The sequence below is a fragment of the Manacus candei genome, unplaced genomic scaffold, assembly GCF_025592945.1.
Source record: "Manacus candei isolate 608988 ecotype Guabito, Panama unplaced genomic scaffold, ASM2559294v1 h1tg000059l, whole genome shotgun sequence".
NCBI lineage: Eukaryota > Metazoa > Chordata > Aves > Passeriformes > Pipridae > Manacus > Manacus candei.
In genome coordinates this window covers 295,921-319,654 of record NW_026138107.1, presented here as the reverse complement: position 1 = coordinate 319,654, position 23,734 = coordinate 295,921, and the positions used below count along the sequence as shown (strand labels likewise).

Here is a 23,734-nt window from a genome sequence, read left to right as displayed (position 1 = left end):
GGACTTTACTTGCTTACGGCATCCCCTTCCAGCTCTGCACCAGATCAAACAAACTTCTCTGCATTAATTTGCACTGGGGGTGCAGTCCTGGGCTGAATTGGAGTCACCAGCACACGTGTTTTTGCCCATCCAGTGGCATTATGCCCAAGGCAGCAGGATCCCATGTCCCCCACAAGTTACAGGTGGTTGCTTACGGAGTTGTGTAGCTGTGGTAAGTGGTAAATGCGTTTGTGCAAACCGCTGCGCCTGTCAGTGCTGGCAAGAGCTGCTTAAAGGGTGCTGGCAGGAGGGGGCCATGGAAAGGCACCAGCTCCAAGGCTGTCTCGGGTGCCCTGCAGCCTTAAAATTCCCTTCTGCCCCACTTGGCAGTGACTCAGGAGAAAAATCTGCTTTGCCTGTGGCGCAGTGAGGCACAGGTGAGGTGCTCTGGCAGCAGGGCAAAAACCTCTCCATTAAGGGACTTGTGGATCATTACCTTTTTTATTATTTTTTACAATATTGAATATAGAGGCAGATGGCAAGCCATAATCCTCCCTTTCCCATCCTCTGAATGAGATTTTTCACCCCAGGAATGATTTCTCCCCCGCCTGACAGACAAGCAAAGCCCATATTTAGGTCAGAGCTCCCTAAGCTGTGCCATGACTCCAGGACCTCCTGACCTCTGTATCTCACCCTGGTCTGGCTTCTCCGCTTGCTGCTGGGTACCACCAGCTGGCAAACCCTCACAAGGGGCAGGAGGGGATGGCAGAGGCTTTCACTGCTTGGTACAGAGCGGGCAAGAATGTCCCTGTGTGGCACATCTCTCCACTGCCCAGTGCCGGTACTCGATGCTGGGAAGACACACACCAGCCCAGCAGCTCTGACGACCCCAAAGGGCATCTGCTCACAAAAAGGACCTCTGCTAGGAAAAGATCAACTTCTTCCTCACTCTAAAAACCCGAAAACACTGAAAGGAGAGGTTACGACTGGCAAATCAATGTTTCAACTCACAGCAGGGGATGTACACTACAATAACACCACGCTCAAGGGGTAGGGCAAAAAAATAATAGGGTTTTACTTCTTAAAAAGCACAAAAAAACATCGTTTTGAGCTACAGAATGCAAGTGTTAACCTGCTGAAAGTGTTCAGTGCAAAGGGAAAGAGAGTGGCACACTGCAGTAGAGTCTCTAATTCTCCAACATGAGAATGAGCAATCTTTGTGTTTCCCAGGCTGATAAAAACACACAATCTCAAACAGCTGAGCCAAGGGAGGTGAGCATAACCTACACCATCCCTCACATTCTCCACCATCCTCTTGCTATCAGCCTGGATAGACGGTCCCAGGAGAAGCACACAGAGGCACACTCAGACCTTGCCCTGTTTAGGGCAGGGCTCCCAAATCCTGGGGAGCATCTCCCCATCCCAGACGGCTACAGGGGTGCCTGGCTTTGAGCTAACAAAGCATGTGCTTTGCTGATGCCTCCTGGGTACAGGGATATTATCCTCTGCCCCTGAAGAGATGTCACACTGATGGATGGCTCCGAGTCTCCCACCAGCACTAAGTTCACTCTATTTCTCCTTGTGGAATTTTACTCCCCTGCCCAAATTAACTCAGATGATGATCTGCATGAAGTGTCACAGCAGCTGAGCAGTACTTGGACAAGCAGCATCTGCAGCATTTATCCACTGGCTCATTAGCAGCATTTCTAATGAAGGGGCACTAAAGGGCTTCAGTTCATCACTGCACAAACTTCATGTCACCAAAGGCAGACAGAAAACTGGCACCGAGCAGAGTGGGGCTGCAGGCAAGCCCTGACACCAGGATAGGAATACTGGGGGTACACTTGAAGCCTTTACTTAATTAAGCATGATTTTCAGGATGATCTCCAAGACTAATCAATAGTCTTACATGTAACTAACAGCCAGCTCCTGTATTCCCATCCTCTCCCCTGCCACTTCTTCCATGGCATCTCAGCATTGCTCGTTACTGCAGGTTTAATTAAGAGTGACAAGTTCAGCATCAAGGTCTTGAGTGCATACACAGCCCTGGTCTCTCACTGCAAAATTCCTCTTGCAGTAAGTCATTAGATGTTGCAAAACTAGGTAAAGACCCAGGTGCTTTGAGACAGTGCAAATAAACAATTTGGTCTTAATTTGGAGTATAAAAAGCAGTCCCTCCTGGGCTGTGGAGCGACTCACTCGTGGGCTGCAAGACCGGGATTTGCTCTGGGCAGTGCAACAACTCTTGTATTTTCACTTTGCCCCTCTACCCTTTCAAAAACAACAAGACCAAACCCCTCTGCCAGGGTCAGCCCAAGATGTTCCAGGAGGAGAGCTGTGCCCGGTTAATTGGAGCTGGCAGCACTTGGGGTCTCTCTGTGGTCCTTTCCAGCCTTGGATGAGGTTGAGCACGGGAGCCCTTGGCCTTTGGTGGCTCTGAAACAGCACTGGGGAAGGCTGAGGGCTGGCAGCGAGGACACAGCCAGGAGCCTGATGAAATCACGGGGTACAAGACAGGGCTGCTCCTCTGGGTATTTAAGCCTGGATTTAAAGCACGTGCTCCATGGGAGAATTTAGCAAACCCTGGAAAGGGCCCTGCAAAACTTAATGTTCACCGGTATTAGAGCAGCACTACGAGATGCCAGCCACCAGTCTGCTGGTGGGAATCCTCTCCCCGGTTCCTGAGATTCCTCAAGCAGCAGATCACCACCCCACAGACAGCACTGAGTAACTCTATCAGGCCTGGCTCAGCCCTGCAAAGCAGTCACCATTTGCTCTACCAGATGCTTACCATCACCGTCCATCCCCTGTCACACTGACAGAAAGAGGGATGCTCTGCAACCCCCTCTAAATCACTGCAGAGCCCCTGGAGGAGCACAAACAGCTCAGTGACAAAGCTGACCCAGGTAATGATGCACTTGACTTGCAGATCCTCCTGCAAGAACTGTAGGCATCAGGGTAGCAGCAATTTGGAGCAGGGGGCTCAACACCCCTTTCCCAAGCATCTCCCCTGGTTCCAGAACCCATAGGATGCTCATGGCCACATTCTAGCACCACCCAGCTGACCCAGCTCCTCCAGCGCTCCTCACCTCCTCTTACAAGTCACTGATTAAAAAAATCAGCACATTGCACAGGATCATGAAAAAAACCTTGACCCGGGATGAGCCCCATGGTCCTAACTCAGCCACGCAGTCAATTTTTTTCATTCCAGTAATGGTTACTGGAGTTTTACAGACTTTTTTTCTTTTTTAATTAAAAACCCCACGCAGGGGCCAAGTGTCTCCGTAGCATGACTTGCACCAAACAGCCTGTCATATTGCAAAAGTGAAATCCTTCCAGGCTACTTTCTGCAAATCCCTGTTGATTGGCATTAATTACCCTTCTCTCATGTAATTCTCAATTAATCAAAACTTTGAGCAGTGTTGTGGTTTAACCTTGTCTTTGTCTTCCTGTTTTCCATCCAAACTCCAAGTAAGCTCCTTGATGAACATAAGATGGATCCAAAACATGTTCTATATACACTATGTATACCTGATTGTTGATAAATAGTTAAAAAACGGCGTTTGAGTTTAATTAAGCAGTCCAAAATGGCCTTTCACCCTGGGTTTTCACAGTCCTCTATCTATAACGCAGCCTTGTGATGCTTTAGGGAAATTAATCATCATGTTCACTCCCCAGTGCAGTGACCACCCTCTGTTACTGATTTTATATGAAAATGGTCCTGGGAGGAGCCCAGCTTGGTGATGCAGGGATGCAGCCGGGGGACACCAGAGCTTTCAGCTAAAAATACTAAAAACAGCATCTGATTTTTGGCTGTAATTGTGGTGACACCAGTGACATTCACAGTGTGACAAGCACCTCCCAAAATTCAGGGTGCACAGCACATCAAACTCTCAGCCGTCCTCCCCACTGGGCACTACTGTGCCCAGACAGCACCACCAAAATTCACCTTTAATTGCAGTGCAAGCTCTCCACCAGACTGGATTTTTAACCTTATTAGAAAGTAGTAATTGGATTAATCAACCTGTGTAGTTACCCCTCACATCTCCAGAACTCATGCGTTAAAAACCCTCTTGGGACATCACTCATGCATACATAATTCAAAGGGGGGTTGAATTGAAGTTCTAGGACATTTTTCCAGCATTTTCCAACCAGAGGGGTGTGCTGGAAACACCCCCGGGCCACCTCTGCATCATTTTCATTGCCGAGCAACTGAGGGAAAACAAATTGATTACTGAGGATTTAAACAGGCAACATTTTACCAGTTATAATTAAAAAATTCCAGCAATAAGGCCTGTGAGCAAGGAGACATTAAGACACCTGGAGAACGGCACCAGTGAGCTAGACACAAAGCTGGAATAAATATATTTAATTAAAATAACTGAAGCAGTGAACAAACACTCATACACCCCCAGATGCTTAAGAACGGGAGGGCAGAGAAAAGGTCTCCTGGAGGGAAAAACTGCTCCTGCACTTTCATACAATGATAGAATGGTTTGGTTTGGAACCACCCTCACTGCCAAGAATTTCTTCCTCAATCTCTTTTATCTCATTGCAGTAATTTCTGGGTATTTGGGAATGTGATTTGTACCTGGCTCTGCTTCTCCCAGGACATCCATGTGCCAGACCTCAGATGCACACTTGGATGGTGAGTTACTTTGTAATAATTTACAGATTTTGTCTCTTCTCCCCAGCGAGACATTGAAAATAAGTACGATCTTGCAATCACTAAACTGAAATTGGCTTAAAACACTGAGGAAACTCAAATGAAAGGAGGTTTTAGTATATAAATATTTTTAATTTGTAAAATGGAAAGTACAGGATGGCTGGACAGTCACCTACGTTTTCTTCTTTATTTCCTTATAATTTTAGATGTCCAGCCAAAATACTGAGATTTTGGCTCTCCAGGTCTACCAGCATTGCTATCCTGTAGCCTCTTGTTTACACCACACAGCAACCCCCTGGAAAACCATCCCCTATCCAATCTCCTCTAACAGATGTAGGAGAGAAAAAAAGCTTAAGTAAGGAGGGATGCAGGACAAACCATCCCCATCACCCGGTGAATCCTGAGCCTCAGGAGGTGATGCCATTAGCAAAACAGCATTTGTGTTCTGCAGGAAGGGCTCAGGGAAGGAGATCAACGTGCAGAAGACTGTCCAAGTGGCAAAAGGGTTGCAAGAAGGGCACAGGCACCCACTTAAAATAAAATTAAAGTAAAATTGAAAAAAATAAAAATTAAAATTAAAATTAAAATTAAAATTAAAATAAACACACACACACAAAAAAAAACAAACAAAAAAACCAACCAACCAAAAAAAAATAAACCAAAACAACAACCAAAAAACACTACCACACCACTAAATGCATTTTTTCTAGCCTTCACCTTCAGGATTGAATTTCTCCCCTGACTTGGCAACATCCCCTGTGCATTAGGCAAATCTAAGGTTATCTCTTCCCCTCGGAAGGGCGGGTGCCCCAGCTGCACACGAACACACAGATCAAACAACAGCTCTCATGAAATACTGAAGTGTCCGTAGAACAAAACAGCCCAATCAGAAGGGGAAAATAAAAATAGATTAAAAAAAAAAAAAAAAAAAAAAAGAGGGAAAAAAAAAGCTCTCTCAGCCATTGGGTGCTACTTCTGCCTTCCCCATCCCCACAACAAAGCCCCTCTCTTGTGTGTCTCTTGCCCAAGGCAACGTTCATATCCCAACAGGAGATGTATTTACTCACATAAACATCCCTCCCTGTGTTACAGGAGCATTTCTTCCTTCCCCAAGTTACAGGCTACCTCTGGGCATTGGCTGTGGCTGCAGAGTTTCCATCAAGGAAAGACTCAGCTCATCCCAGCACCACATCATCCCAGGGACACTCCAGCTGTAAGATTTCTATTCCCATTACCTGTTCCCCAGTTCAGGCCCCAGGAGTTTTGCTCCAAGACCAGGAAATGCAGTTCCCATCCAAGGGATGCATTTCCCTTTGGGAAGGACACGCATCTATGGCCACACTGCACCTGATGCCACTTGCCTTGAAGCCCCATCAGCACGGGCTGAGGACTAAACCTGTTTCAAGGTTTAGTTACGCCTACTCTTACCACACGAAGTGTGTGTGTAGGAATTATTATTAATTATAAAATAAAAGGCAGCAAAACACATGAAAATACATCCTGAAGTTAAAGCAGTTTAGGAGTGCATGAAGACAACTTAGAAGAGATGTAGAGCATCTCACTCAAGTTAGAGCCCACCACTAACTCAAATCCATCTCCACCAAACATTGCACTGTGACTTTTCTCTCTCCTCTAGGGATTGCTTTGTTAGGCAGATGAATAAAACAAGGGGAAGAAAAATAAATTGAAGAAACACTACATTATCCCACTTCATTCTGTTATAAAAGCAAAGCTTTTGCAAACTGTGCTGCCAGTTCCCAGCTCAGAATGTCCAAAACAAAAAGTTTCTTTCTGCCCTTTCTAACAAAATGGTCAGTCCCAATAGCTGAGTTCCTTCAAAATCCATGGGCCAGTGGTTGGATAGGGCTACCTGAACTGGTGTGGATGCTTTCAGCCACTGCCATGGGCAAACCAGCACACATAATAACCCACAGCATTACTCACATTATAGGTTTGTCCCACAGAACCTTCGAATCATAGAATCCCATAATCCTTTAGGTTGGAAGAGCCCTCTAAGATCACTGAGTCCAAGTGTCCCCACAGCATCTCCAAGCCCACCAACAACCCATGTCCTCAAGTGCCACATTCACACAGCTTTTCAATCCCTCAAGGGATGGGGACTCCACCACAGCCAGGGCTTAAGAACCCTTTTCCATGAAAGAATTTCCCCTAAAATCCCAATGGATCAGAAGAGGCATTAGGGGTCACACGTATCCATGGATGCAGCAGGGATTTAGGACTGTCTCTGAAGGGGATGGATCTACAAAAAGCAGAGAGTTGCTGAAGCAACATGCCCCCTCACAGCTGCTCTTTATTTCAGATGCCTCTGGGCAGCAGCAGGTCTTTTCCCCTGTCCCACACTATGGTGAAACTGGATGCTGCTGCAAACTTTCAAACGGGTATTTTTAGGTGCCTTCTTAAGGAAAAAAAAAAAAATCCTTGTTTGGATCAGTGCATCTGGCCATCATTTATGGCCCTCCAACCTGGGAACAACATACCAATGTGTCAGTCCTGGGAAATGCCAAATTGAAGGTTGTGTTGGGGCTGCCCACACACTGTGGTATTTTAACCTTCAGCTTGCACATTTGAAGGCACTTTCAAACTTACTGCCCCAAATAAAGACAGTTTTTCAGACCTAAAACCACAAGCATCTCTTGCTTCTAGAGGCATCCCATTCCATGATCACAGAATCACTAAACCCCCAAATGGTTTGGTTTGCAAGAGACCTTAAAGATTATCTCCTTGTGGATCATTCCAGCCCCTGCCGTGGGCAGGGACACCTTCCACTATCCCAGCTTGCTCCAAGCCTTGTCCAACCTGGTCTTGGACACTCCCAGGGATCCAGGGACAGTTACAGCTTCTCTGGGAAACCTGTGCCAGGGCCTCACCTTCCTCACAGACAGCAATTCCTTTCCCATATCCCATCTAACCCTGCCCTCTGGCAGTGGGAAGCCATTTCCCCTTGTCCTGTCCCTCCATCCCTTGTCCCAAGTCCCTCTCCAGCTCTCCTGGAGCCCCTTTAGGCACTGGAAGGGGGTCTCAGGTCTCCCTGGAGCCTTCTCTTCTCCAGGTGAACACCCCCAGCTCTCCCAGCCTGGCTCCAGAGCAGAGGGGCTCCAGCCCTTGGATCATCTCCTCTGGCTTCATGTCCTTCTGATACTGAGGGGCTGATTTTTGATCAGAGAAGTCATGCCCTAACCTCTGTTCCTCCCAGAGTGTGGGGATGAGCAGTGCACAGGTGCCTTCCAACCTAATACCATGCCCACCCTCTTCACTCACCAGCCAGGCAGGCTACCAAACTCCAAACAGTCTTTGCCATCATTCCAGTTTCCCTCCTCCCCCCCGTGGCACCTATCACCTTGCTCACTGCTCCCTGATAAGCCTCTTTCTCCCTGCAAGGACGGCAGGGAGCCCTTATCAGAGCATTATTAAAGGCAGTGTCAGAGCACAGCCTCCCAGTTCCCAGCCACAGTGGAATAAGACCCACTTTCTATAAACAAATGGTACATTTGGAACCGCTTTAGTAAGGGCAGAGACTCCAATGTGAGAGGAGCAGGGTCTATCAGAGCATCAGAGGGGTGGATTCAACCTCCGAAAGGCAAATATTTGCTTTCCGCTCCTCTCCCTTGTCCTCCCCGTGCTGTGTTTGCAAAACAGCCTCACTTCCACCTGCAAAGCTAAAGGATGGCTCCAGCACCGACTGCATCATGCTGGAAAGCCACATGCCAAGCAACCCTGCAGAGCAAATCCAGCCTGGCCCAGCGCTCACCTCCCGTTGGATTTTCCTTGATGCTTTAAGTCATTCACTTCAGTGACCAGAGAGGGACTTTGGACAAGGGCCTCCAGTGACAGGACAAGGGGGAGTGGCTTCCCACTGACAGAGGGAAGAAATTCTTGCCTGTGAGGGTGGTGAGGCCCTGGCACAGGTTGCCCAGAAAAGCACTGATGGGCACAGCATGTCCACAAAGTGAGCTCGTTCAGACTGCCAGCTCTGATGAAAAACCCCAGGGGACTGGTTTTCACAATGGCCTTTCTCACAGGAAAGCAGTTTAACCTGTTTAAAGGGCATTTTATCCTGTTCTCAGAGGACGTTTCCCCTCTGTCCAGCTACCAGCAAAGCACTGTCAAAAGTCTGGGCTCTGTTTGAAAGGAAGCCAGCAAACCTCAGCACCCCCACAGCCTGATTCCAGCCAGAAACACCAGCTGGGAAAGCTCACGAGCTGGGATTTCCCTGTCCCTCCAACACTTCTGAACTCCCTCCAGGATTGGCATGCACGGGAGAAAGCCCACGTCTCATTTTGCACTGACACTGGGGGAAATAAGCCACAAATCTCTCCTCATTGCAAGACATAAAAATATAGAGGATGCTCCGGCAGTGAGACAGACTGCCACAGTTAATATCATTATCCCTCCTAATGTGTGCTTTATCACCACAGTAAATTTACCCCCAGAGTCACACGCTCAGTCTGCAGAAAATAAAGTGCGGGAGACATCCCCAGAAAAGGCTTAAATCCCCCAAAATGGGGAGTTTTGTGAGTATGTGGAAGGGGTGTTCAACACAAGCAGAGAGTTCAGCATCTGCTCACCCTGTACAGGGGACCTCAGGCCTCCCCAGTCTGGGGGTGGCTCAGAGCATCCTCACAGGTTCGTGCCTCGTGGGAAGGACAACACAGGACGCAGCTCCAGGGCATCCCCACCGGTACCAGCAGCTTGGTTACTGAAGCAACACACAAATCCTGAAGAGACCCATCTAGATTTCAGGTGTCACTTCAGCCCCACAAACAGCTGGTTTGTTTAGTGGCTAAAGGCCACTACTGAATTTTCACACCCACATTTAGTGCAGTCAAGGGTCTGTGGGATGAAGGAGGCCCCATCCACCCCCTCATTCTGGTTTATTACCAGGGCACAAGATCCACACATGCTTCTCTGGTGGCTTCAGATTTCTTTAAGCTCTGCCTTGAAACAAAAGGTGAAAAAAGCCATGTCTCCATTTTTAACTGGTCTGCGTCCATAAAACAACTTAAACATCTTTAATGCATCTCAACGATCCAACATGAACCCTGTGGATGGGCGCCGCAGCTCCCAAGGGACTCCTCCAAGCCTCACTCATGGACAACTGTGTTAACACAGCAGCCAGCTTTCAAATCAGACATAAATTATGCACAAAGCCTGTGAGAGACAAGGGTCAGTGCTCATTGTGGGGTTAAAGCAGGTGAGGCAGATGCAGTCGGGGCCTCTTCCATCGCCTGGGGTACTTCAAAAGCTCTTCATCTTTCCAATTATGAGCCCTGGTTCAAATCTGCACACATCTGCAGCACATCGAGCTGCTGGGCTGGCTGTCTCAGGCCTTGGCCTCTGTATTTTGCTCTGCTCTGACTTGAAAAATTACATGTGTTTTGTGTGAGGAATGGAGCCAAGTCCTTCCAAAACACTCCCTTCCCCTTCCAGATAAATTACCTACACTGAAGTTTAGCCTGACTCCAGGACAGGTTTGTCCAGACCCCAGATATATTTTAACTCTTCCCAAGCACGTGAGAGAGAGAAGAGAGGCGTCAGCAAGACCACCTTCCTGCCCAGCCAGGTACCATCACTCCTGAGTCACCCAAAGATCACATATGCTCTCAGCATCACACATGACTTCAATCCATCAGGGCTTCAACATCCACTGCTACTGCTTCAGAAACTCCTCTCAAGTCACTCTGGGGACACAAGGACCATTTGGAGTTCAGAGCCCCCCGTGACCAATTCACCAAACACCCAGAGGTGTGCAAAGGAAATTAATCTATCTAGACAAGCGTCAGGGCTACGTATCTTCCAGCTGTGTCTGTAACTGCATGTAAAAGCAGAATTTATCAACAGAGATGCAGTCAAAAATGTCAGACTACTGACTTCAAGGCTCGAAGGCAGAAGAAATGAGACTTTAACCCAAGGAAGGTGTTAATTTCCTTGGTAAAGATACTAAAAGCTTACTGTAACGTGGCTCTTCAAAGGACAGAATTTGGGGAACTACTTAGAAAACAAGAGCTGATTTTATACTGTGGAAAAAGAGCAACAGAGCCCACGGCCGCAGGCAAAACCAGAGCATTAAAAACCACCTAAACCTGAATGATCGCTCAGAAGCTTGGTTTCAAAAATCACAACAAATGGTTGAAAACTTGGACCCCCTTCCAGAAGCCAGGAGCAGTTCCAGCACAGGAGTTTTTCCCCCAAAAGGCTGCCCATGCAGCACAGCTCCTCTTCCCATTTTCAGGTGGGCTCTGACATTGCCCCATCACGCTGGACATTCTTACCAGCACAGCAAATTGCAAGATACTGCCAGAGTTTAGCTGCAATATGAAATTAAGGCAGAAGTGTTGCTGCTGTACTCCGGAAGGATTACAGAACTATTTTTAATAAGGGGTTTAATAAGCTTTAGGCAGAGTAAGTTGCTTTTGCTCAGCTCACATGGCTGCAAAGATAAAACCTTGTGCAAAGCAACAGCCACGAGTTGCCTGACAGAACTTGCACCGCTGAAAATTATGGAGTTACCTCTTAAGGAACATTCTCTTTTGTTGTCTTTGAAGGAGAGGTTTATATACTACAAACTTAAGCATCAAGGTTTGGCTTTCTCACACTTTTACAACATCACAGTGCTACACCTCTGCAATTTCTGTTGCTGTTTTGGCCAGAAGCTCACAGGAACAGGAAAGTGCTACATAGGTGGTTTGTGGTATGAAGAAAGCACTGAAAGTTGGCTTTATGGGTTAATATTCTTTAGTCTTTATGTACTTAAGATGCACATCATCAGGTGGGCACCTTCTGAGCTGGCAAACTCCCACACCAGGTTCCCCATCCCCAGCCAACACTGGTCACCAACAGCTGCACCGCAGCTCTCAACACCCTCCATCCCAACAGCCACCCAAAAAGGCCACATCCCAGCATCCATCAGCCACATCCCAAAGAGGACAGGTATTTGCAGCCCAGGGACGGGCATCTCCAGGTAACACACATCTGCTGAAAACCAGTTAGCACCAGTATTTTCTTATTCTAAAAAAAGGGAAACGGAAAAAGAAAGCAAGCCCATCCGAAACCTGGGAAAGGGTCAGCACAATGAATGTAAAACAACGAAGAATTATTAACTATTCCTACCCTGTGAATGCTGCTCCCTCCCCCATCACTTAGCACAATCTCTATTGTCTGAAAAGCGTTTAACTGGAAGTGGGTCATGTCTCCTGGCATTACTAAATCTTCCCAAATTTCCCCTGATTAGTCAAACGCGATATCCTCTCTGACATCTGAGTGATTGAGGTAGTGTGTAATGCCATTTTTCCCCTGAATGAGCCACATCAAAGAGGGTTATAAGCCGAGAGATGGCACGCTGGATAAAATAGCCGCCAACAGATTGTCCCCAAAGTATTACCGAGGAAAATTATATTGTTTTGTTGGAAGGTTTTTCCTTTAGAAACATTCAGCCTTTGGTACTGAATGCAGAGAAACAAGAAACTGCCTTCAGAGAAGCCAGAAGGGTGAAACCTCACTAGTTATGAGCTGTGTGGTCCAATGGTTAAAGCACTTCTGCACACTAATATCACAGGGATTTGCTATCAGCCACAACATCCAGTCTTCTCTTCACACAGGGAAATCAAAAAACCACGCTGCTGCAGATTAATGACAGCCTAAATCTGAGTAATATGTTGTAAATTATTAAATATTAAAGCAGAATAATCTGAAACTAAAAAAGGGAAAAAAACAGTAAACCTGCTACTGAAAAAAAAAAAAAGAAGATACCATTTAAAATTGGGATATAACAGCAAGGAATCACTCAGGCAAACATATCACCCTTTGGAGCAAAAGGATGCCAGGGCTCTGTAAGGATGCTCAGCTGGGACAAGTGCTGCTCCAGGGACTAGAGCTGGGACTGAACTCCCTTCTCACAGGAAAAGAGCTGGAGCTCTTAAATACTTGTCAGGTTGGTGATTAGATGAGATCCGGGCAAAGTTTAGTCAGTAACAGCAGGGTTTGCATTCTGCTGATTTACCTCACGCGACCTTCCAGGCCTGAAACTTTGTACCAAAGCAAAGACTGGCAGGAGACAGCATCCTTTTACACACACAAAAAAAAAAATCATTTAAAAAAAAATTATTTTTTGAGAGTCTACAGACTTTCTGGAATTGCCAAACAGAATAGTCTGTTCTGTACGAATAGCCTTTTTTTTTTTTTAAATATGGATTTCTGCACCACACTCTTTCTACCTTTGGATAAAGGGAGGTTTCCATTCGGGTGAGAACACTGGTTTTTCTGCCCGATGCTGGACTTCTTTGGGATGCAAACCTCTGTTTTGGGCAGAGCAGTGCCTGGGGAGGAAAAGTCTGCTGGCAGCTCATTTTTTGGGGACTCAAGAGTTGCACAGCCTGAGTTGCCTCAGCCATCCCATCTTCTCCTGCACGGAGTATTGCGTGCTGAAAGGGAAATTCAAGCAGGTTTCATGACTAAAGATGATTCAGACCCACCCTGACAGTCAAGCAAACGGGCAGCTCAGGCTTCTCAAAGCACTACCCCTGCCCAGCTGGCATCACAGGGGAGGGTCCCCACGCCTGGGAGGGACCTCCTGAAACAAGGGGTGCGAGCACAGACACCACCCCCCGGAAAAGCAGCAGTGAGGGCAGAGCGAAAGACGAGGATTAGCTCTGACAGCCTGACTCTCGAGTTTATTTTGGCATGGCAAGAGCACACGAGGCTTCAAAGCAGCTCCCGATGAGCAGGAGCAGGGCCGGCTTGCCCCGAGGCTGAAATCCACAGTCCCGTTCCTTGCACCCAAAGCATCAGCCCTTTAACCCTGATCATCAGTATTTTCTAGAACTGAGATTTTGCACACCTAAGACGCCTAGATTTTTCTCCTTCCTTCCTTCTTCCTTTTTGTTTATTTTTAAATGAAGCGTTTCATTTAAGAGCTCTGCCTCCATCCTCCACGACAGGGCAGACGAAGCAGAAGCATTCCTCTCGCCACCCTGCACAGGGAGGAACAAGTTATCTCCTTGCTGAGGCAGGGTGAAAACAAAAACAAAGGCTTTAGAAAGAAAAAGTAAAAAAAGAGAATAAGCAGAAAGGAAAGGAGAGCAACAGATTTGAAAACTGGTATATTGAGGGTTTACAGGAGCAAAACACGAGCTTCTTATCTCTCTGGATAGTGTATTTATAATGCCCAGGGCCATAAAACACATGCTATGGGAGAGCCAAGGGCAGGTCCAGCACCCCGGGACACTCTGTCCCCTGAAAGCTATTGTGAGAAAACCCCAGTATTCAGAGTAGGGAGTCCCTGCAGACACCCCTGAGGGCAGCTCTCCACCTGCCCCCAGGGGAGATGTTCACACCTCATGCAAACCTGGCTTCCAGAAGAGCTTTTTAGTGCTGTTGAAAGTCTTGCTTCAGCCAAAACATGCCTTAATTAGCTACAAGATGGGAGTGCAGGTGTCCACAGTCTATCCAAGCAAAGAAGTGATTTATTCCCAGGTCGGGTGAGGCAGGAAGGCAAGGGGACAGCACGGTGACACAAGGCGCCAACCAAGCACTGGATGATGGCACTTGGTCTTCCATTTCCTTCAGCATTTTATTTCTTACCACCAAACATGGTGGTGAAAGCAGGCACCAGCTACAGAAAGGCTGGTGAGAGCCACACCAGTATTCCCACACCAGTATTCCCACATCTACCTCCCACCTAGGTCTGTGTAGCTCTGGAGTAGAACCTTCTCCTACAACTTGTTCCCCAAACAGGACACCAGGAGGTGGGGGACCAATCCAAGATCACAGTAGTCCAGCACTGCCATGTGAAAGCCACTTCCAGCTCTCCAGCCCCACTCCACCAGGAGATTGGGTGTCCGTGGCTGAGCCCCACACCACCCCCAAAGTGGGTACCCACTCCTCCACCCCAGGGGGACATCACCCTCACTGCCCAAAAAACAGCAATGCCCACAGCAGCCACATTATCAGAGCTCACAGTAATTAAAAAGCACAAATCCACAAGGAGTTACTCAGCTTAATTAGATTGAAAATTATAGCTTCTATCATCTCAGCAGCCACTCACTGCCTGGGATGTGCTTACACCGACTTTCTGCTCGCTTGGGGTGTTGCACCAAGGACTGGCTCCACAGCAGGCACGAGGATCAGATTTTTTTTTTTATTTTTATTTCTTTAGAAAAATTAATTTTCAACCCTCATTTGGTAACACACATGTCAGCAGCCCCCACTGCCTGCTCACATCCAGCCCGCTTGGGTATTTGGCAGCTGAAGGTTTGCCTGAACCACCCCAAATCATCATCCCTGTGGGGCTTTCAGAAGAAGCCGGACATTCCCATGATTTTTAAAAAGCCCATCTTTAAATATATTAAGGGTCTCTTTCCTTTGAAGAGCGGTGACTCTCTGAGCCACATCCCCAACGTGTAACGTGTCATTTTGATAAGTGGTGGCCGTGATTCACCCACAACACATTCTGCTGCCTGTAAGTGGTGGTTAGCACATCCTACCAGCACCTCACACCTTGGTGACACTTTCGTCAAGGAGCTTGGGCAGTGACTCACAGGAAGGGTGAAGGTATGGATTGGCTGGGTCTGAAGTGTGGAGTCACCCAGGGAAACAAATCCGCTCACCACGGGGCAGCCCGTAGTCCAGCAGGATGGGAAGTGGTAGTGAGATGAAAGGGTTGGTCAATCCCAAGCTTGGAAAAGGCATGTTCTCAAGAAATAGTTAAGTTGGAAGCACGTGGCAAATGGAGATTCATGGATGAGAGCCAAGAGGAACATCAAAAAAATCAGGATGGATAGGTGGGCAAAGGTTGTCTGGGGAAGTAGGTTGCCCAGAGAAGCTGTGGCTGACCCATCTCTAGAAGTGTCCAAGGCCAGGATGGACAGGGCTTGGAGCAACCTGGGATAGTGGAAGGTGTCCCTGCCCACGGCAGGGCGTGGGACTGGGTGAGCTTTAAGGTCCCTTCCAACCCAAACCATTCTGGGGTTCTGTGGCACAGCACATGTCTCCTGTTGAGGTGCCATGTAAACACCAAACACCTGGAGCACCCAGAGAACACAAAGTCACCCCATTGGTATCACCCCCAATGCCAACACAGGGAACATGAAAGGAAAGAGGCAATGCCTGTACATTAGGGAGGAGATGGACAGGGCATCCTACAACCTGCCCTGCACCATGAACATTTGGGGCAGCAACAAAAGCTTTTACATGTGCTGTGGCTGATCTGCTGAAAGTGCCAGAGCAGGGTGTGAAGGTCCCAGCAGCACCACTGGCTTCACATGGACGAACACAGAAGACTAAAAGTCAGTACTACAAAAAACTGCTTGTGGAGGAGAATATAAGTAATAAAATTTTAAAAAAATCAGATGGGATTTGGTCAAAAGCCGTGGCAGACAGTGGCAATGTGGGTCATCCTGCATCATGCCACAAGTCTGGAGTCCTAACCTGCAATTAAGGGCTTATATTGCCCATAGTAAGGGTTTATAGACTACATTGCTTGTATCTTGTCCTACAGTCCAGACTTTGACATGTTTAACCCATTCCCATGACTCGTGGGTTTCAGTCAACTGGAGAGATTTTGGACATGGACAAACCAAGGAGAAAGGAGAGCACAGCTGGAGATAAAGTTGCATTTCCAGGCTGCAGGCTCTCCCCTGTAGGGACACTCTTTTCCAAACCCTCTGGATATCGCAGGAGAGGCAAAGAGCAGAAATACCAAACCCTTAACAAGTCTCATTAGTAAAACTGATGAGTTTACCGTGACCCAGGCAACGCATTAAGGAGTGTTCCAACGAGGAAGGCCAAATGAAGCCCATCACCCACCAAATCCAGTCCTTCCCAGCCCTGCCACCATCTCCGGACAGGTCCCTGCTCATATTTAAAGGATCAAGCTAAGCCAAAACCCAACCCAGCCTCACAAGACGTGTCTTACAGCAGGCCAGAGGCATATGAGGGCAACTGCTTTACAGCCAGCTCGAGACGCAGAAAGCTCACAGGGAATTTTTCTCAGCTTTGCTGAAGAGCAAATTCTTCACTAAAGTGTTTTGCAAACACTTCAGGTGTCTGCCACAGCTTGAGGTTTTGCTGCAGGAACAGCGGTCATCTTCCTGACCCGAATTGTAGTTGACGCTGATATTCCTTTAACCACCACAAAGTGCCTGTGTTTGCAGAGGGTCAAAGATCAGACAACAGCACCACACAAAAACACCCAACTCAGGGTTTCATCTATGCTACCTGATACCCATTGCACTGCTGGCTAACTTGGAAGCTCCAAAGTCCACCCTCATGCTCAAGTTAGGCTACTCCTGTAGATTCCTTGCTGGACAACTGTCTCAGTAAGTGTATGTGACTCCTTTTCTGAACAGAGCTACAAATTAAGTGGTGTGTAAATTGGAAGTCCAACCTGCTCAGAACTGCACCACATTACAGCAAACTAATGTCAGCTTCAAGAAAAAAAATATATAATGTATAAAAGTACGGACACAAACATACATAGACTTCTTTCCTGGTCACCAGAAGACATGCATAAATTCATGTTCAGGGCCATTATTTTCTATGCCTAGGTAACTGGCATCAGAAAAGAATAACGAAGCAAAAATCCTCCCTCATTCCTCAACAGCAGCCAGGCTGCCTGTGACAAATAACCTCAGTTAAACTCCCTCCTCGGTGCAGAAGAGGGTAGGAATGATTCATCCCATCCCATAAGAACCAGCATAAGCCTGAGGCTCCAGACCCCACAGATGCTCCCAGGTTTCCACGCTTCACCCTGGAGTTAACCCAGCAAATCGCTGCCATTGGGGCTTGCACGCACTGGGATTTCCACACCCCAATTTCACACCCTTAAAACAGTATCAGGGCAGGAATTCTTAAAAATAATTTTTTTAAATAGGCAGGCTGATTAATACCAACCAGCAAGAGGGCATACAGCTGGAATCAAGCTAATTAATCCCTTCTGGAGTCACTCCTGGGGCTGTGCCCCAGCACCTGCACTGAGCTCCATGTTCCTTGGCTCAGTGGCTCTCATCTAACCCAAGCACGGGGGCTATTAACTGCACAACCAAAATGAAAAACTGCACAAACAGAAAAGAAAATGGGATTGTTTTTGCAGCACAAAGCCCCTGGAACAGCGTGCCCTGTGGTGCCAGGAGGGCACCCACGCAGCGCCAGACACAGGGTGAACTCGGGCCATCCCATGCCCACCGAGGGGGGAAATGCCCCCGAGGCCACAACCTCCCACCTTCCTTGCCTATGCTCAAGGCCTCAGACACAGTGGACTGGAGGGTCTTTAAACCCCAGGTTTGGCTCTCCCTTCATCACCCCCGTGCCACCCCGGGGAAGCCGAGGAGGCCCCTGAGCTGCTGCGGCGCTGGCCGTGCCCTTGGCACGGTCCCCAGCTGCAGAGAGCTGGCTGGAGCAATCATATTTTACATTTCAATGATTTTCTCTCTGCGACTGCAGCTCATAATGAGGCAGGATCAGGAGGAGCCCGGGGATGCCAACAGACTCAGCTCCTTCAGCGAGGCAGCCCCATCCTTAAATAAAAATCCCAGTGTGGCCTCCAAGCTGTTCCTGCCCTTTGTGGACTGACCCAGACATGTTCTCACATAATCCAAAATACAGGAGGAAAAAAAAGCCAAAAACCTTCAAGCATAACCTGCTTTTCCTAATAGCAGCTGAAATGGCAGCAGCAGGAGCTCAGGAGCTCTGCAGCAGAGGTCCTGTTGATGTGCAGGGGCTGAACCCCAAACTTGCCCTGTTCCCCACTCTTATTCCCAGAAGTTTGCTCTACACAATTTAGAATTTTTAAAACTTTGAGGGGTTTTGTAGATTTTCATGTAGCTGTAGTTTTCTTTCACTTTAGACCACCACTTTCTCACAGCTTGCGTGTCACATTCCTGAAGCTTCCATTTAACCATCTGTTTACCGTCTTTTCAACAGTTTTTTTCAAGGCAATAAATGTTTAGCAAGAGCATTCCATTGGATTCTGTTGGGACGTGCACCTGGACCAGAATAGCGGGAGATATGGTAGAAAAAACAAGATACAAGGCCCAAGACCATTGGAGGGACTCCAGTGGGACAGTTCTGAGAGTAGTGCCAGAGCAAAAGGGGCACTTAGGATTGGATGTCCCGATTAATATGAGAATCAGCAAAAGATATAAAAGTGTAAGTGCCTTTCATACTCCATAGCCAGAAGGCCTTCATTAGAAGAGCTGTTCTCTATTATATCTAATACTGCCTGGAGAGTCTTTTCTCCTGAAGATTTTAGGCATCACAATCCACAGAAAATCTTCTCTCACTTCCCAGCCGCTGCTCAGCCCCAATCCAGCACACAGGCACACACTAAGGATGAATCCTCCCCAGGCCTTGAAGGATAAATCATTTTCAGAAGCTTTTATGCCAGAAGGTTTATGCCAATTCATTGACTCAGTCAGTGTGTGATCACACTGGCAGCTTTTATTCACTTTTGAAAAGTTTCTCCCCAGGGTCAGAAACCACCAATTCATTCCAGTTACTTTATTTAATACAACTTTACGTGAAAACCAGAGCATTTTCTACACCCAACACTAGCTATTAGAAGAGGACTTTTTAATGCATTAAGTTCTATCCTCTGTGCGAAAATACTTGGCAAGTAACAGTCACTTTGCACGATGGGAAGGAAAAAGAGAGTATAAAAAATAAATACCCTGGTTTCTTATTTACCCAGAGCTTGCAAACCTTGCAAAGAGCGTATCTTGTGCTGCACAACACCCCGGGAGCAGAAAGGCACAGCTCATTCCCTCTCCTGGCAGAAGCACTGTTTTGCATGAGGTTCAGAGGCTATACTTAAAAGAACAATTACCATATTTTAAGAAGCACCTTTAAGAGAGCAGAACACCCAGAAGCCAAAGCAATTATAGTTGTTTTAGTCACATGAAGGGCTTCGCCTTACAATGTAACAAAGGCTAGCCATGCAAACAACTCTAATTTCTGGTTTAATGCTGCAAATCAATCCTTTGCTGGGGATGGTACCTTCCTTGGGTGATGTCCTTCCTCCATCCTGCCCAGCACCCAGCCCGGGGAGCAGAGCATCCCCGTTACCTCATTACAGGGTAATGCTGGCACCTGCACAGGCTCACCAGGACTGACTGCAGCTACCTGGGCTGTAGCTTAGCTGCATAAGCAACAGGTCTCTTTGGAGGGCCCTGGCTGGAGAGGAAGGAAAGAACCCTGCATGTAGGGAGCTGCCTTTGCCTCCTGCTGCAGGTAAATAGGGTTTGAGAAACTGTCCTGCCCAGAAACAAACCGTCTGCCTGCAGTGCTGCAGCTGGGCACCTCGGGGATGTGGCAGAGCAGGACCAGCCCAGGCAGCCCTAGAAAGGTGTTTCTTGGGGGAACTGGGAAATACAACGGTTGGGCAAGGCTCCAGCACTTTCCATCTGGAACAGGTTTTTGCCAGCTGGAATCCTTGATGCCACTACCTGCCCTACTCCTCTTGCACATGCTGGTGCCAGCAGCTCAGGGACCAGGTCCACACCCTTTGCCACACAGCTCCTCTTCTGCTGGGACATGCACTAAACTCCTGTTTGCTCCTGCCACAAAACAAAATCCACAGCCAGATAAACCCCAAAGTCCCCAGATAAAGCACTGGGAGTGAGAAGGGTATTCGAATGGTCTCTGCATAACTATTTACCCAAGTGGAGTCCTACGTGCTTTAAGGTTGAAGCAGTTTTGGAACTACTCTCATGCTCATAATTAGGTACAGCTACTAATTATCTTGCTTGATGGGGGCTATTAAACACCAGTCAGCCCTGATCTTAAAGGGGCATGGGGAGATATCACATGGAGAGGGTCTCCACCAGCAACTTGGAGCTGCTGGTGTTTCAAGGATGGGTTGCTCTCCAGTTTAAAATGTTCCTCAGGGCAGTGCCCAGTCTGACACACCAAATTCACCAGCATGATGATGAACTTATTCACTAAGACACTGCTACATGTCCACACAACGTCCCAGAAAGTCTTCTGCAAGCATCACGTGGAAGTTAAGGGCTCTCTACTCAATACACATCAGCTCCCACTGCAGTCCAGTAAGAAGGAGCGGTGGGAAAACCGGAGAAGTCCCACTTGGACACTCCAAAGTGGCTCTCCAGCAGTTTCTCTCATCCTGGTTCCAGCTCAAGGAGGAAGAACTCCAAGGGAGGTAGTGTTGTGGCTGCGCTAATGCAACACCACACGTCGGATCGATCGGCTCTTAGCAAGATACTATTGATTCCAGCCACAGCATCCACCTTCCCCTCCTTCTGCATCCTCCCTCAAAACGCCACATCCCCACCCTGCCAACAAGGCAATCCAGGAGGCCCCACCTCTTGAAGCACTTGGAAAGTCACCTTCTGCACAGAGGTGATGTGCAAGCAAGAACCAGGACCCTCCTTGATGATCCCTCTCTTCTCAGGGACCTCTGGCAGCAACCACCACCAGGCTCAGCATCTCAAGGCTGTTGGGTTTGTTGTGACTTTTAAGCCTTCTTTGCTCTTTTTTTTTTTCCCCAGTGTTCTCAAAGTCACAGGAAACATTTTCCTGCTGCTTCAAAGCCCTGAGCTGGCACAGAGGCCCCATGCAGCAGACAACCCAGCAGGACAGTCCTAAATTTCACCGTGACTCAGCTGCACAGATGACCCTTTGTGGGTTCAAGGCATCACCCGTGGCCCTGCCACCTACCAAAACAGCTGCATCCCTAAAACGTTGCTGCAAAACAGACAGGCACCTGCAGAACAGCCAGTGCTGAAACACCTGCTCTCACCGAGAATCTTTGTTTTTGTTAAAAATAAATCTAAAATTTACAACACACAGAGGTGGTCACCAAATCCCCACCACTTCCCAAGGGGAAAAGTCCCTACACAGTAACAGGATCCCAAGTAATACCCCAGGAGGCATCTTACACCTTGTTCAACAGACCAACAGGAATATAAACCAAACCAAGCCAGCATAAAAAGACAACACTGGTTAATTAGCTGATCATCAAGTTAAGAATCAATTAACCAGGTAGTTTTAATCAGCTCACAGACCAGGGATACCACAGCACTTGGGAAGCATCCCTGGGGAGGAGGGAGTCTGGCTCTATCACATCCATGCGCTCATCCAAAGAGATGCTGCGGTCAGAGCAGTTTAGCCACAGCTTTACTTCTGCTCCCTTTCGGATTTTCCAAGGGAAAAAGCTTTTCCAAACCTGAGACTCCGCTTTTAAAGTGCTCCCAAGAAGGATGGAGGCCAGCCCACCCACGGACAGCCCTGCTCAGTCCAGCGGGGCTTCTGCAATTCCCACAGGTTCAAAGGAGGAGCCGCCAGAACCACAACTCATCCTCCACCCATTTGATAGCAACAGCCAAAAAAAAAAAATAAGTGGCAACCCCCAATGTTACATAAAAGCTGTTCGCAAAATGAGTTACAAGAAGCAGAAATCTGCAACAAAGTTAAGCCCGGGAGACCAGCACAGAGACAAAAAGTGCTTCCTTGAGAGGGTTGGTGGCGATCTGGCAGCATCTCCATGCTGACCACGGTCACAGGAAGAGTTTAAAACACTAAAATTCTCATTATTACAATACATGATGCTGGCACTCTACAGTCTTTCAGCAAAACCCATTCTGAAGCCAAGCACTTTTCCTGATGAGCCCCTGCCTAATGTTATTGATGGCTTTTACAGAGCACATTCCCTGGATCCCGGCTGCCCGCAGCACTCCTGGGTAGCCTCGAGAAAATGCAGAGCACAGGGAGAGGGCTCTCTCCGTATCCGCTCTCGCTCCGTACCGGGCAGATCTCCCACTGCGTGCGAGAAGCATTTTCATCGGGACAAGATCTCTCCAGACACAGACCTCTCGCTGGGAAGAGGGGCCGAAAGCCCCGAACTCCGTGGGATGCATCCACAGCCCAGTTTGGCCACGGACCCAAGAGAATACCCAAGTATCCCACAGGCATAAAATAAAAATAAAATTAAAAAAAAAAATACGGAAAACCCCAGCGATATCTTTTCTAAATCCCAGGCTTTGCTTAAAAAGCAGCACCTGAGCCTCCCATTAACCACAACGATCGCTTTTTAGGAGCAATTCTGGGTGTCCGTCCCTCTGAAGCACAGCGCCCAGCCAGGCCACCGGCCATGTCACCTTTCCCGGCTGCCATGAGGAAGCGGGTGCGTCCCTTCACACCCCTGCCAAGGGATCACATCCAGGAGTTGCGGAACAAAAAAGGACTCTGGAAACCCGGCGCCCCGGGAGCGCTTCGGTGAGTTAACACACTTCTACGGACTGCACCTTCCTCTCCTTCCACCCCCCGTGGTTAGGAGTACGGGGGGCTGGGGGGGGCGGGAGGGGCAGGAATTATTCCAGGAGGATTTAGGGAGGCTGAGAGTGTTTTATCCGCGCAGGTGACGGACCGCACGGAGGGCGAGGCCGCCGCCGCCACCACCTCGACCCACGGGCGAAGTTCACCCTTTCCTGCAGAGAACTCGGGTGAGTGAAACCGCGAGGGGACCGGGAGGGGACCGGGAGGGGACGAGGACCCCCGTGGGGGTGCGGGGGGTGCCCCCTCCGCATCCCGCGCACGTGCGGGCGCCGTCCCGGCGGGTGCGGGGAAAGTTGCGGGGCCCCTCCAGGACCGGGTAAACAGCCCCCGGCCCGGGATCCCGGGGAAACACAGGCGTGCACAGAGACCCCTCCCCGCTCACCTTGGTGTAGAGCTGCACGGTGGACATGGCTGGGGCCGGCAGCGCTAAGCGCGGAGCATGGGGGCGGCGGGCGGGCGGGCGGGCGGGCGGACCGACAGCCGGACAGCCGGACACACGGACGCACCGACCTTTACACTCGCCGCGGCCGGCCGGGATGCGGGGACGGGAAGGGAAGGGAGCGGCGGCAGGAGGAGGAGGAGGAGGGGGGGGGGGGAGAGGAAGGAGGAGGCAGCACCGCTCCGCCTCCGCCGCGCCCCGCTCAGGTATGGGGCGGCTCGGCTCGGCTCCTTTCGGTTCGCTTCGCCTCGGATTTTATTATTAATTTTTTTATCTTTTTAAAGCCCTTTTTAATAATTTTTTTTTTTCCCTGGCGGTCACCACCATCCCGCCCGGCTCCGGCC

At 48.6% G+C, this 23,734-nt stretch overlaps 1 protein-coding gene across 4 annotated transcripts in view; it reads right to left on the bottom strand.

The window, feature by feature from the left end:
- MYO5B (myosin VB) overlaps positions 1-23,508 on the bottom strand; it is a 143,816-nt gene extending 120,308 nt beyond the window's left edge. For all 4 annotated transcript variants that reach the window (XM_051803659.1, XM_051803661.1, XM_051803660.1 and 1 more), the window contains exon 1: positions 23,334-23,508. In XM_051803659.1, the coding sequence (XP_051659619.1) occupies positions 23,334-23,360 (27 nt within the window). In that variant the 5' untranslated portion in view covers positions 23,361-23,508. The remainder of the gene's footprint in view (positions 1-23,333) is intronic.
- Positions 23,509-23,734: the final 226 nt, after the last annotated feature.